Source organism: Xenopus tropicalis, chromosome 6 (assembly GCF_000004195.4).
Source record: "Xenopus tropicalis strain Nigerian chromosome 6, UCB_Xtro_10.0, whole genome shotgun sequence".
NCBI lineage: Eukaryota > Metazoa > Chordata > Amphibia > Anura > Pipidae > Xenopus > Xenopus tropicalis.
The window spans coordinates 51,700,809-51,713,427 of NC_030682.2; the positions used below are offsets into that span (position 1 = coordinate 51,700,809).

General features: G+C 36.4%; 1 protein-coding gene across 4 annotated transcripts in view; it reads left to right on the forward strand.

The window, feature by feature from the left end:
• The window catches only part of col6a5 (collagen type VI alpha 5 chain), a 104,971-nt gene that overhangs the window by 39,771 nt on the left and 52,581 nt on the right, over positions 1–12,619 (forward strand). For all 4 annotated transcript variants that reach the window (XM_031903527.1, XM_012965534.2, XM_012965535.2 and 1 more), the window contains 5 exons: positions 606–1,163; positions 1,831–2,406; positions 4,341–4,910; positions 7,589–7,941; positions 9,391–9,469. In XM_031903527.1, coding sequence (XP_031759387.1) covers positions 606–1,163; positions 1,831–2,406; positions 4,341–4,910; positions 7,589–7,941; positions 9,391–9,469 — 2,136 coding nt within the window. The remainder of the gene's footprint in view (positions 1–605; positions 1,164–1,830; positions 2,407–4,340; positions 4,911–7,588; positions 7,942–9,390; positions 9,470–12,619) is intronic.

A 12,619-nucleotide genomic window follows, 5' to 3' on the forward strand; every position in this document is an offset into this window, starting at 1 on the left:
ATACACTTTAACTTAATTGTAAAGAAAGCTGGCAGAGTTAAGGAAGTGAGTGATATTTACAGACTTGGCATTTTAGAGCCACACAATCAGGAGGAGTGGATGTTTATATATAAATGCATTCCTAATTCAGAATATGGAATTAGTGTAATTGTAGTTTTGTATTTTTCAATGTATACGAGATACACAAAATACTTGTCTGTGTGTCTGGTCTTAATATAAAATGTCAAATACCGGAAGGCATAATGCTGGTGCAAAGTAGTCATTTCCTTCCCTATTTTTTGGCAACATGACCAAAAGAACAGTTACAGTGAAGTCTGTGTTTGTATAGGAGCTTTCCCTACAAACAACAACACAAAGAAACACACAACAAATTGCTGAAAACAAAAAGAGACAAAGAAAATGCTACATTTTAATATACTGTAACTAGACCAGTGTTCTTACCTTGACTGAAGGAAGAATATCCCCTGGGCAATATTTTTTTTAGGACTTTTGTATCCATTTAAATAACATTACTTTTATCTATTCCCATTCAAAAAAGCAAGAATAGTAAATGCATACATTTATGGAATATTTCATGAAACTTATTTTGTGTTATTCTTTTCTAGCATGTAAGAACATGAAAGCTGATATCGTGTTTCTGGTTGATAGCTCTGCAAGCATTAACAGTGATGATTATGAAACAATGAAAGAATTCATGGAGTCAATGGTCAAGCAGGCAGAAATCGGCCCTGATAGAGTCCAGATTGGTTTAATTCAGTTTAGCTCTGAAACAAAGGAAGAATTTCCTCTCAACAGGTACAAAAGAAAGGATGAAATACAATCAGCAATAAGAGGCATCCAACAACTGAGCCAGGGAACCCTTATGGGGGAAGCCCTTAAATATACATTACCTTATTTTAGTGCTTCCAAAGGAGGCCGTGTAAATACCAAACAATATCTGATCGTCATAACAGATGGTGAGGCCCAGGATGCTGTGGGAAACCCAGCCAAAGCAATAAGGGACCATGGAGTTATCATTTATGCCATAGGAGTACAACAAGCCAACAACACACAACTTCTGGAGATTGCTGGCAAACAAGAGCAGGTGTATTATGAAGATAGCTTTGATTCCCTAGCTTTTTTGAACAAGAACATCATGTTTGAGATTTGCAATCCTCAAGAATGTAAGTTTCACTGCACAAAAATAATATAATACAAACTTTAGGAACCTTTATATGTTAAAGTACCCATAGGCACTATATACTTAGTTAAAACACCAGCCATAGACCATCCATTTTTAATGGATAATAGTATTTAAGTATGGCTAATTGTTCAAGACTTGCATAATAAACTGTCACAGGAGTGTAGCTAAGTCTCTGAGTCAATGGGTTAGAGATACAGACAAAAAGCCTCTAATTGTCAGAGATACACACAAGGACATTTTATTGTTGAACTTTCTGCTAAGCAATGTAGAATAAAGTAGTGAGTTCATTTTAAGTCATGTAATAAATTGCAGTCATGGCGTAACTACTACATTGGAACTGGAAGACAACTACTGCCATTTTATAAATACCATGGTGCATTGAAGAAATGCTGGTGCACCTAATCCTCATATGGAGCCTATGCCTGGACTTCAGTTACTTTTATATATTATTTGGTGCATGATAAGATATTATTTCTTGGGCTGTGTTCCTTTTGCTCTTTGGCATGGCAGTAAAAAATGGAAGGTCATATGGCTTAGTACTGACAGAATATTACACAGCAACTTCATTTTCCTAATTACTGTTCTACTGTAATAAACTGAAATAAACAGTTACCATGGATAACACTTAATATCTGTTGTTATTTCAGCTTGCAAAAAGACTGAGGTGGCAGACATCATATTTCTGTTGGATGCTTCTGCAAGCATAACCAGAGGAGAGTTTAGACTCATGCAGAGATTTGTGGAGGCTGTTGTCAATGACTCTTTGGTTGGAAAGGATAATGTTCAATTTGGAGCAGTTGTTTACGGCACAAATCCAGCAGAACAGTTTTCACTCAATACGTATTCAACTAAACTTGATATTCTTAAGGCTGTATTTAGTTTACCCCAAGTATCTGGATACACATACACTGCAAAAGCGCTGGAATACACTCGGATACGGTTTGGTACATCATATGGTGGAAGACCAGGAATTTCACATATTCTAATTCTAGTCACAGATGGAGCCACTACTGAAGCTGATCGCCCTAACCTACCAATAGTATCAAAGGCTTTGAAGGATGATGGCATCATTGTCTTTGCAGTAGGAGTTGGCAAGGCAGTTCCTCAAGAGCTTCAGCAGATTGCAGGATACCCAGACAGATGGTTCTTAGTCCAGAACTACAAAGGCCTGGACAATATACATGATAATATAACACAGGTTGTATGTGATGAATCAAAACCAGGTAAGTTCATATTACATTCGGTCAGTCTATGCTTTTTAAATTATGGGTATGGGTTCAGCCAATATTCAGAAAGCTCAAAATTATGCTAAGGCCAAATCCCATAGACTCAATTTTAACCAAATCATAGACATTTTTGAAAACTATTTTTTTTCTCAATAATAATAATAATAATAATAATAATAATAATAATAATAATAATAATAATAATAATAATAAACCTGTACCATGTACTTACTTCCTTGAACCATATTGGTGGCAAAATAATCCTATTGGGTTTATATAATGTTTAAATTAGTTTTTCCTGGACTTAAGGTATGGAGATCCAAATTACAGTAAGATCCCTTATTCTCAAACCCCCAGGTTCTGATCATTCTAGATAATTGGTCCTATACCTGTATCCTTTTTGTCTGCATTAGCTAACAAGATATGGCAGTGTCTGAAAGACATAAATTATCCTTAAATATCTTCAGATATTTCTATGTGTGATGTAGTATGTTAAAGATATGCAGTAATAATAAAACTATTGTGGGACTGTCATAGAATTCATGAATAGAAAAATGATGTACTATGCAAGCAATTTCTCCTTTTTGCAAGAAAAATGCCTTTATATTTATTTAATATGGTTTTGTGAATCTGTTGCACCTTATTATAAAAGAGACTGTGAATGTCCAGTGTCGGTACTAAAGCTTCTAAAAAAAAAAAAAAAAAGGGTATAAAGGTATTTTTGTATCACTTTCAAGCATTGAAATGCAATATCTGTTTAATGATAAACACTGTAAATATTTGTTATATATGTACATTTGTTTCCTTTATGACTTTTCATTCCTTATACATATTTCAAAATTGCTGTGCAGCTGTTATTTTTGCCTTACAAGATATCTCAGCCACTCTGGTAATTAATCCTCAAAATCAAGAGTAATATCTCCAGCTTCTTAGTCTGAATGCTCTGTGAAAATGCTCAGTGGTTCACTCCAATCCCATACCTGTTCTCTTAGCAGAATTTATAACCATTTAATCATACTAGATTTCATTAGGATGTGACTGCAGATTGTTTGCTCTAGGTACCTGCAACCCAGGATCAGAACTAAGAGTAAGCAGAAAAGGAACATGCTAAGAGTGCAACACTAAGCAGGAAATGCTATGTACATACCTCACCAACATTATTCTGGCTGACTGGGAGAGCATCATCATTGTAACACAGTCTTTGCATCAATGATGATGCTCTCTCAGTCGGCCCACTCAACGTTTCCCCTGGTTCACATAACATCCCCCAGAGCAGGGTGTGTGCCTTGAGCGCACCTAGGGTTGCCACCTAGTCAGTATTTGACTGGAGCTAGGGCTGGAAGTTTACTGGCAATGTAGTTACCTTTCCTCCACTCCCAAAAGTATTTTGCGGTTAAACTATACGTTTTAACCTTCTAACCTCTCTCCACATCTTTCATTCCCTGAAATTTTCCTGATCTGATAATTTTTGACCATCTGCCCCTGATGTCAAAGAGCATCTCATTCCATATCCCATGACATCAGCAACTCACCCATGATGCCACCAATTCGCTCCTCCCCTCAGCAGGCTGTTAATAAACTACAGCTGGCAACCCTAGGTGCATCTCACATTTGACACAATAAAATCACACTGTCAAACATTGATTTAATATCTGTAAGTCTTCATATAGTTTAAAAGGTAAAAAAAACCATGGCTTTTAAATTGTTTTTTAAAAAAACTATAAAATGTTCTGTATTTACAACAAGGTTCCTTGGGCTTTGTTTGTGCGCTGTCCCTTGTAGAGTGCCTCAGATTACTCTTGGAGGATAAAAATAGAAAAGCTGATGAGGAGGTTGACAATTTATTTAGAAAAAAATTATTTTAAAATAAATACAAGAAGAAACTTATCATTAAAAACCATTAATAAAAGATGAATCATTTTTTATTTTAGCTTGCTCACATGAACAGCTTGATCTTGTTTTCCTGATTGACGGCTCAGCAAGTATCACTTCTAGCAACTTCACAAGTGCCAAGACTTTCATGAAAGAAATCGTTGACAGCTTTACAATTTCAGAGAACAGAGTGCGTATTGGAGTCGCACAGTACAGTGCAAATCCCAAGAAAGAATTCTTCTTAAATGAGTACTACTCCAGCTCCGACATGAAGAAACAGATTGATAGCATCTCCCAACTGAAAGCTACCACTTACACTGGCAAAGGCCTACGATTTGTCAAACAGTTCTTTGATCCAGCAAATGGCGGCCGTAAGAATGTTCCGCAGTACCTGATAGTCATGACTGATGGCATGTCTAATGACAGCGTAAATGAAGATGCTGCTGCTTTGCGAAGCAGTGGAGTAAAGATCTTTTCCATTGGTATTGGTCTGCGGAACAGTTTTGAGCTTGTTATGATTGCCGGGTCACCCAAAAATGTTTACGAAGTGGAAACGTTCCAAGCGCTGGACTCTATAAAGAGGCAGATTGTGGCACAAGTCTGTGAGCCATCTGATCAGCCTATTATAGGTACATAATGCTTACTTTACATTAATATGTAACAATAGTAATTACATTTCCTTAATAATTAATTAATTTGAATGAACCTAAAACATATTATTTATCTGTTCATAGCAGGTTTTGCTGAACCAGAGAGTTAAAGCAACACCATAAGTTTATCAAAGTAATTAATATATTATGTACTATTGCCCTGCACTGGTAAAAGTTGTATGTTTGCTTCAGAAACCCTACTATAGTTTTATAAACAAAGCTGCTGTGTAGTCATATGGTTCAAACTGACAATGCACAGGTTACATAGCAGATAACAGATACACTGTGTAGATTCCCATTGTATTCTATAGAGCTTATCTGTTGTCAGCTATGTAACCTGTGCCTTTTTTCCTTTTTTTCTAGCTTGAATAGCTGGCCCCATGGCTACAAAACAGCTTATTTAAATAAACTATAGTCGTTCTGAAGCAAACACACAACTTTTACCAGTGCAAGGCAAAAATACATTATAGTTTAATTATTACAATACAATAGCGATTTTTGATAAATCATATTATGCTGATAAAATATGTTACTGAATTCACCCATTTTTACTTACTTTCTGTGACGGATGATGGTAAAACTTGCCTGTTTCTTAACTCATGACTAATGCTGGGAGTTGCACAATGCATATCAACAGCAGCTGGATGATAGGGGATGAATAGAAAAGGAGGGGAAGAGAGCATTGACTTGCTCTCTTCACAGGGAGAGTGAAGAAGGAGAGAAGGGGAGCTCACTTTAGAGGAAGGCATGGGTCAGTGGAAATATTGTGTAGAAGGTTACATTTTTCTTGAAGGTATTTTGTCAATGACAAATAGGATTGATTTGATTTGTTGCAATGCTACTGGTGCTTCACAAGAACTGGGGGGGGGGGTTATTACCCTGGCTTTCCTATAGATTATTAATATAACCATTGTGGTTATAGAATCAGTTTGCACCACTGTTTGCATAATTCCTCCTTCAGTAAACCTCATTTATTTTTGTATAAATCTTGTATAATACTTTGCCAAATATGGCAGTGAGTGTACAGGCTTTGTGGGTTAATTAATTAAGGTATAGGCATACAGTCAGAAATGCTAAGGGCCACAAAATGTCATCTCTCAGAGACCTATACACAAAGCATGTGTGCCAGGCCATTTCAGATTTGCTGTCTGTGCTTTGCACCTTTTAACAGATTAAAGATTTGGCACAAAGCACAAAACATAAAAAAAAAAATATCAGAATTTTGGGGTATTACTGCTGTCTTATTAGGGTAAGAAATAGAGTGAAACTAATCACAATAATTCACATTATTTATATGCATATTTCTTCTATTTATTTGCATTCACAATATTCCCTTCAATTTTTAAAGCCTTCAGCCTTTAAAAAGATCGATTTTAATCAAATGCTGTATATTTCACCCCCCCTCCATAGTCAGAAATGAGCTCTGTATTAGAGAAAGTCATGTAGATAAAGAAGTATCCTGGACTTGGGCTGGTGGTCACAATAAACATACACAATAAACCAATTTACCACAGCACAAAGCAAAATTATAATACTGTAAGTTGCTACTGGGCACCAGGCCTTACAGCAGCTGCTGGTTGTTCAATTCCAGAATCACTTGATTGGTTGGACATAGCGTCTGAGGGGGCTGATTATATGAACACTTTGAAATTGCAATATAGAAAAAAATCAAATAGATGGTGCTGTTGCTCCACACTAGAGCTTTCCTGTTACACTGCATCTGCTTATTTTACTAACCTGGAATGTGCATATGCATTGTTATGTTATATTTATTATTGGCTATTTATACATGTCCAACACATTTATGAATCGCTTTCAGAGATGGTTTACAATCAAACATTGCTTGAATTGTCTATTGATATAAAAAAAATGATGCGTGCAACTATTTTTTTTGAAGCGGGTGACAATTTTTTGTCACCCGTTTCGCGAAAAAAATCAGCCAATGTTGAAATGCAGATATTCACTGAAAATCCATGCCCGGCGAAAAATTTTGCCCATCAATAGTGCCCAATAAAAGGGCAACCATACGGGAATTTTAACCTTGAAAGCAAGTTGCAGGTAAAACTTAGTCCCTGGGAAAAATTTAGAATTAAGCAGTAGAGTTCTCAGTAAATCAGATAAAAGTGAGTGTAGGACTGGCCAGACTAGGGATGATTTTGACTTAGTTGGACAATTTTAATATATTGCAATACATGGACAAACAATCCCTGTTTTGTTTAAAGGGAAGGGTCTTTTTCAGTAGGTTAATGGATAGAATGTCTTAATGTCCTATACAGTATATATTGATAATGAGTGAGTGCAGAGGCCCTCTTGTTATGTACTGCAATTTAACTTTAATAATGTACTATAATTTAACCTTTGGCTCAAAAATGACTCCTAAGGCTATGGCAGACAAACAGGAGAGCTTCCTCGCACACCCTTGGCTCTTCAAAAATTTTATAGTGCTTGGTGCACACCTGCCCACATATTGACTTATTTTTTTATATAATTTGCCCTTTTTTCCAACTGAACTAGACCCAGACATCAGTCCATGCGTGGGAGCTTTTACCAAGGGATTAGGCTAAAATGTTGGCTCTCAGTCGTGCAAGATATCGATTAGATATCCTGAATTGACAGATGCTGCTCTAAAACTGCTCTGTAATTCTTCTGAATTTTAGGTAAAGAATGCAGCTTAGATATCACCATATCCGTTGACTACTCAAGAAGAGCAATGCTATCTACTGTCCCCCGTGTGCAGCAGAAATTGCAGCAGTTCCTCCCTCCGGTGCTTCAGCGCATTTCCTCGCTTAGCAATATCAGCTGTGCCTCTGGATCTCAAATTAACTTACGCTTCAGATACGCTGTTGCAGCACAGGACAGACTGACATTTGATTCCGACTTTGAGAAATTTAACGAGGACATCATTAAGAAGTTTATAGCTGAACAGTCTTCTGTTGATACATATTTAAATGCAAAGTTTCTTCAGTCCCTCTGGAACAAATACATAGGTTTGCCGTCTCAGAAAGCAAAAGTAAGTGCTTCTGAATGAGATCTTTTCCTAATGCAACATTATTATCAGCAAAACATTTTAATGACTGCTGTTGATTGTCAGTATGTATTTATATATGGAGCGATGGTTAAGTAGCATGACTTGCCTGGTTTATAGTTCCCTGTATCCCTTAAAGGGCACCTGTCATCCTAAGAAATAATTTCACATTGTTTTCTATCATGTTAGATGAGCAAAAAAAAACTTCACTTACACTGTATAAATAATATAAATCTTGCGTCCTTCTGTCTTGGAATTACAAAATCAAAGCAAGCAGGCAGCTGTTATTTTGTGGACACTGTTATTAAGGCAAGCTTTGTATCATGCCAACATCTTGTTTATGTGACAGAATGGGGCGACCTGATGCTCATGCCCATGCACTGGCAACACAATTAGATGAGGAGGAGGGAGGGGGAGAGTGAGGAGAGCAGTGACTTCTAGGAAGTGCTGAATGAAAAGTTAAAGTTATTGTCTGCCCCACCTCTATGCCTAAGGCATAGAGGCGGGGGAAGGCAATATATGATTGGCAGCTGGGATTTTCAAATGCCTTGATAATGGGCATAAATGTGTTAATGAAAAAAGGAATTTGGGTTTCATGTTTAATTTAAAAATAACTTTTATTATACAGCTTTTTATGTCTGGGTGACAGGTCCCCTTTGAGCTAAGTAACAGAGTTTTGGTATTGAGGGTGGGGGTTCTGTTCATGTTCCCCAACAATAATCTTCATCCTGGTGAAGGATAAGGGTAAGGAGTTTGTAAATATTATAACTGCCTCCCAACAAGCTATCCAGGCCCATAGGAATTTGGGGGTAATCATAGAAAAGGGTTGTTTGGCCAAAGCTTTTTCATCTGAAGCCCATTGGGTTATTATTATATTTTAGTTATATAGTGCTGGCATGTTTATTCAGTGCTTTGCAGAGATTAATCATTATTCCCATTAGTCCTTTTTTCAGTGCACCTTGAAATTGACACAATAGGGTCAATTAATCTGCTTGTGTTGGAGTTCTCTGGAGTACCCACAGGAAACAACTGCAGACACAAGGAGAACATACCAACTCACCACTATGCTGCCCAGTAATGTGTAATGCATGCTTAGTGTCCACAGCCTCCACTGACATCTGCCCCTTTAAGCCCCTGAAGAATGGAGGAATTGAGTTTTTAGAGCCCCAGAAATTCATTTAAATGGACCTCAGGCCATCTACAGTGGGTCAGGGTTGGGGTTAAATATAATGTTTGCCTTTTATTACCTCTCTCCCACACTAGTTCCCACATACCTACACCACAGAGGCTATCATGTCCAATTGTTTTTACACACAAAACCCTTAATATAACTTTTCACAGAAGAACTAAAGTGAATAATTACATTTTTAATGAAAGTAGATTGGGATGGAGTGTCTGTATCTCTATGTTAATATTCAGTGCTATGATTTACAGATTATTCTGGTTTTTACTGATGGACTGGATGAAAGTTCTGAAGTACTCAAGGCGACTACTGAATCTCTTCGGAAACAAGGTATGAAATGTTCTACTTAGTGACAATCGTGCACTGTACTGAGGTTAGAATGTAATGAATTTCTAAATAAACATACATTGTTGCTGTTCATATCTAGATGGTTTGTGATATCTTACACTTGGGGGCCCATTTACTAAATTTCTCAAAAAAATAGAGAAAGGAACAAGTGTTCAAATTTATAAAACTTTATGTGACTGACAAAAAAATACACCAGATTTAAGCTGCTGAGAACCAATTTGGTCCTATGAAGGCTTAGAATAGTAGAAAAATAGAATGATCAGTGACAGCCTGCCATTGACACATTTTCAAGGGGAAATTGATCCCATCATTGTTTTCTATTTCAAACATTCAAGGGGAAGTTAATCCCATCATTGTTATCTATTTCACATATTTTTAAGGAGAAGTTAATCAGATCACTGTTTTTTTATTTCACCCATTTTCGAGTGAAACTTAAACATATTATTGTTTTACAAAAATGGCTGCTGGAGCACTTCCTCATTTGGAAAAATAAAGAGGATTCATGGAAATGAACTGCCATTCCAATTTTTACAATGTGTCAAATTTTTCAGCTTGAAAAAAGTCACGATTTTCGGATAATAAACTCAATACTTTTATTCGCCCCACCAACATTATTGTTACATTTAATAAATGCAAAAATGATTGTGTTTTATTCATAAAAATACCAGGAAAAATTCTGGTTTTAGCCCCATTTAGTATAAAACTGAGTATTACTCAAATGACTCTCTTTAGAACCATTATTGTAGCCCTTTAGAGATGTAGATTCATTTATGACATGCATTGTGGATGAAGTTAAATTCACAAATATTTTTCCAGATGTGTTTGGTCTAAAAAACATTTGTGGCTTTGATAAAACTTTTTCACATAAAAGTTTGAATGATTCTTATTGCTCATATTTTTTAAACCATTAGTATGAATTGCCTGTGAAAGTCTTGAGCTAGTAGGTTAATGGAGAGCATTTTGGAACTGTGTGTTTGGGCTGCTAAAAAAATCAGTTGGAAAAATGCCCAAAATTCCCTCCTGAGCCATTTTACTATGAGCTACCCCACATGTTGCATATGTACAGTAGGGTTGCTTTCTTTCCACTAAGCATTAATGTTATTTGGAAATACACGTATGGCACGTCTTATCCAAAAACAATAGCCATATAACATTAAATTATGGAAAGGCCATCTCCCCTAGATCCCATTTTAAGCTTTTTTTAAATTATTTAATTTCTCTTTGTAATAAAACAGTGCCTTGTACTTGATTGTAACTGAGATGCATAAACTGAGTTTAGAAACAAAACAATCTTATTTAGTTTATTTAAATTTTTCACTAGGGAGAGGGGTTGCCAAAATGTTAGGCACCCCCAGTGAAATAGATTACTAAGCTTTTCCTTGGGCCGGTGCTTCTGTTAGGAAAAAACTGCAACAGCCCATGATGAACAGCCTTAGATTTTAATTTCTTTGGCTTTTGGCATTCTGTGCATGTTTAAAAGAGTATGTCTCGCTGGGCTTACTCTACTGCACATGGGCAAATAGGGATTTTTGCAAGGGATGCCTGGAACGCCAGTCCGAAAGGAAGTAAAATGCAGACCCGACGTTGAAACAGATTTTCCCACTAGCCAGTGCATTTTTTTCCTAACAGGAGCTCCAGCCTAGGGAAACATACATTGGAAATCCCAAATATTACAAAAAATAGATTCGATTCGTGTATACACAAGTAAATAAAAAAATTTAACTTTTTATTGGAAATACATTTTGTGACATTGGTACCACTTTTATCATGTATGTGTAACTGTACATACAAAGTTTACTATTTGGAAGTCAAAATCCATTTTTGTTGTGTTTTAGAATTTAAAAACAAACTTTTTGGTTGAATATTTTGACTCAAGTAAAACAATTAAAAAAAAAAATGAAAATCCCCTTAGTCCTTTCAGATTTGTATAATTTTATAGGTCTCTTTATTGTAACTGGCTGTAATAGTAAAGAATGAATCTCTGAAGTAAACCAGTTTGGAAAATGTATCAAGCAGCTTCCAATATTGACACTGGAGTTGCCAAAAATAACACCTACTTATACCTGGTAATCCCGAACAGACTGGATTCATTTGGGTATACTTTATTGCAGGCACTTATACTACTGTGTGTGTGTTTTATAGTTGTGGAGTGTATTAAGAAACACAGGGGGAAAGTCACTATTACCATTGCCAAAGTCTGGAAGTGGAAGAGAGCATGAAACTAAATACTCTATGTGGAATACTTTAGGTCACTTCCTTTCTCTCTTACACATTATATATCCATACAGTATGCACTGAACAAAAGCTGTGTCCTTTTGCCAGTGTATTAGTCATAGCCCTGATCTTGGTCCAGATATAAATATGGACACTCTCAGAGTAACAGAATTTAATTTTGTTATCAGGTTTCATTCCAATATCTGCCTTTTTTCAATATACAAAACCAGAATGTGATGCTGATTTACAGTAGTGCAGGTCCCCTATAGCTACCACTCAAACCTTCGCATTCATTTTCTAACATATAACAGGCTCCTAATAACATGCTGTTGGTAAGTACACTGGTGTAAATCATCTTCGTTCACTTTAAATGCCTTTGCTGATGGCACCAGTGTAGATAAAAATGAAAACAAAAACTAAAATTTGTGTGCAAATTAACGGCATAATGGGTGATTTATTGCCAGTTACAAAGTAGGGAAAAATCATAGAAAAAGTTGTTTGGCAAGAAATGTTTCCATCTGAACCCATTTGGTTTTTGTTACCATTTATTTATATAGCACTTATAAGCAGCTCTATAGAGAAAGTATACATCATTCACATCAGTCCCATTTGTGGAGCACAAAGTTTGCCACAGTTAATGCATAAATACTTGCCATTCATTAAAGGTCCCCTGGACCCCCTAGGCTATAGCCTAGGTAAGCCTATACATTTATCTGTCCCTCATCAGAGGAGCAGCCTCAGAGCAGCTCAGAGGAATTGCCCCCTGTGGCTATTACTACCTTGTAGCTCCTGAGTTTCCACAGCAGCCTGTGTCAAGAAGTGAAGCCCACATATGCCTAGTGAATTTGGTGCAGATATCATTTTGTTGCCAAATACTGGAAATTATGACATCCCAACACCAAATATTTTCAGCAAAAT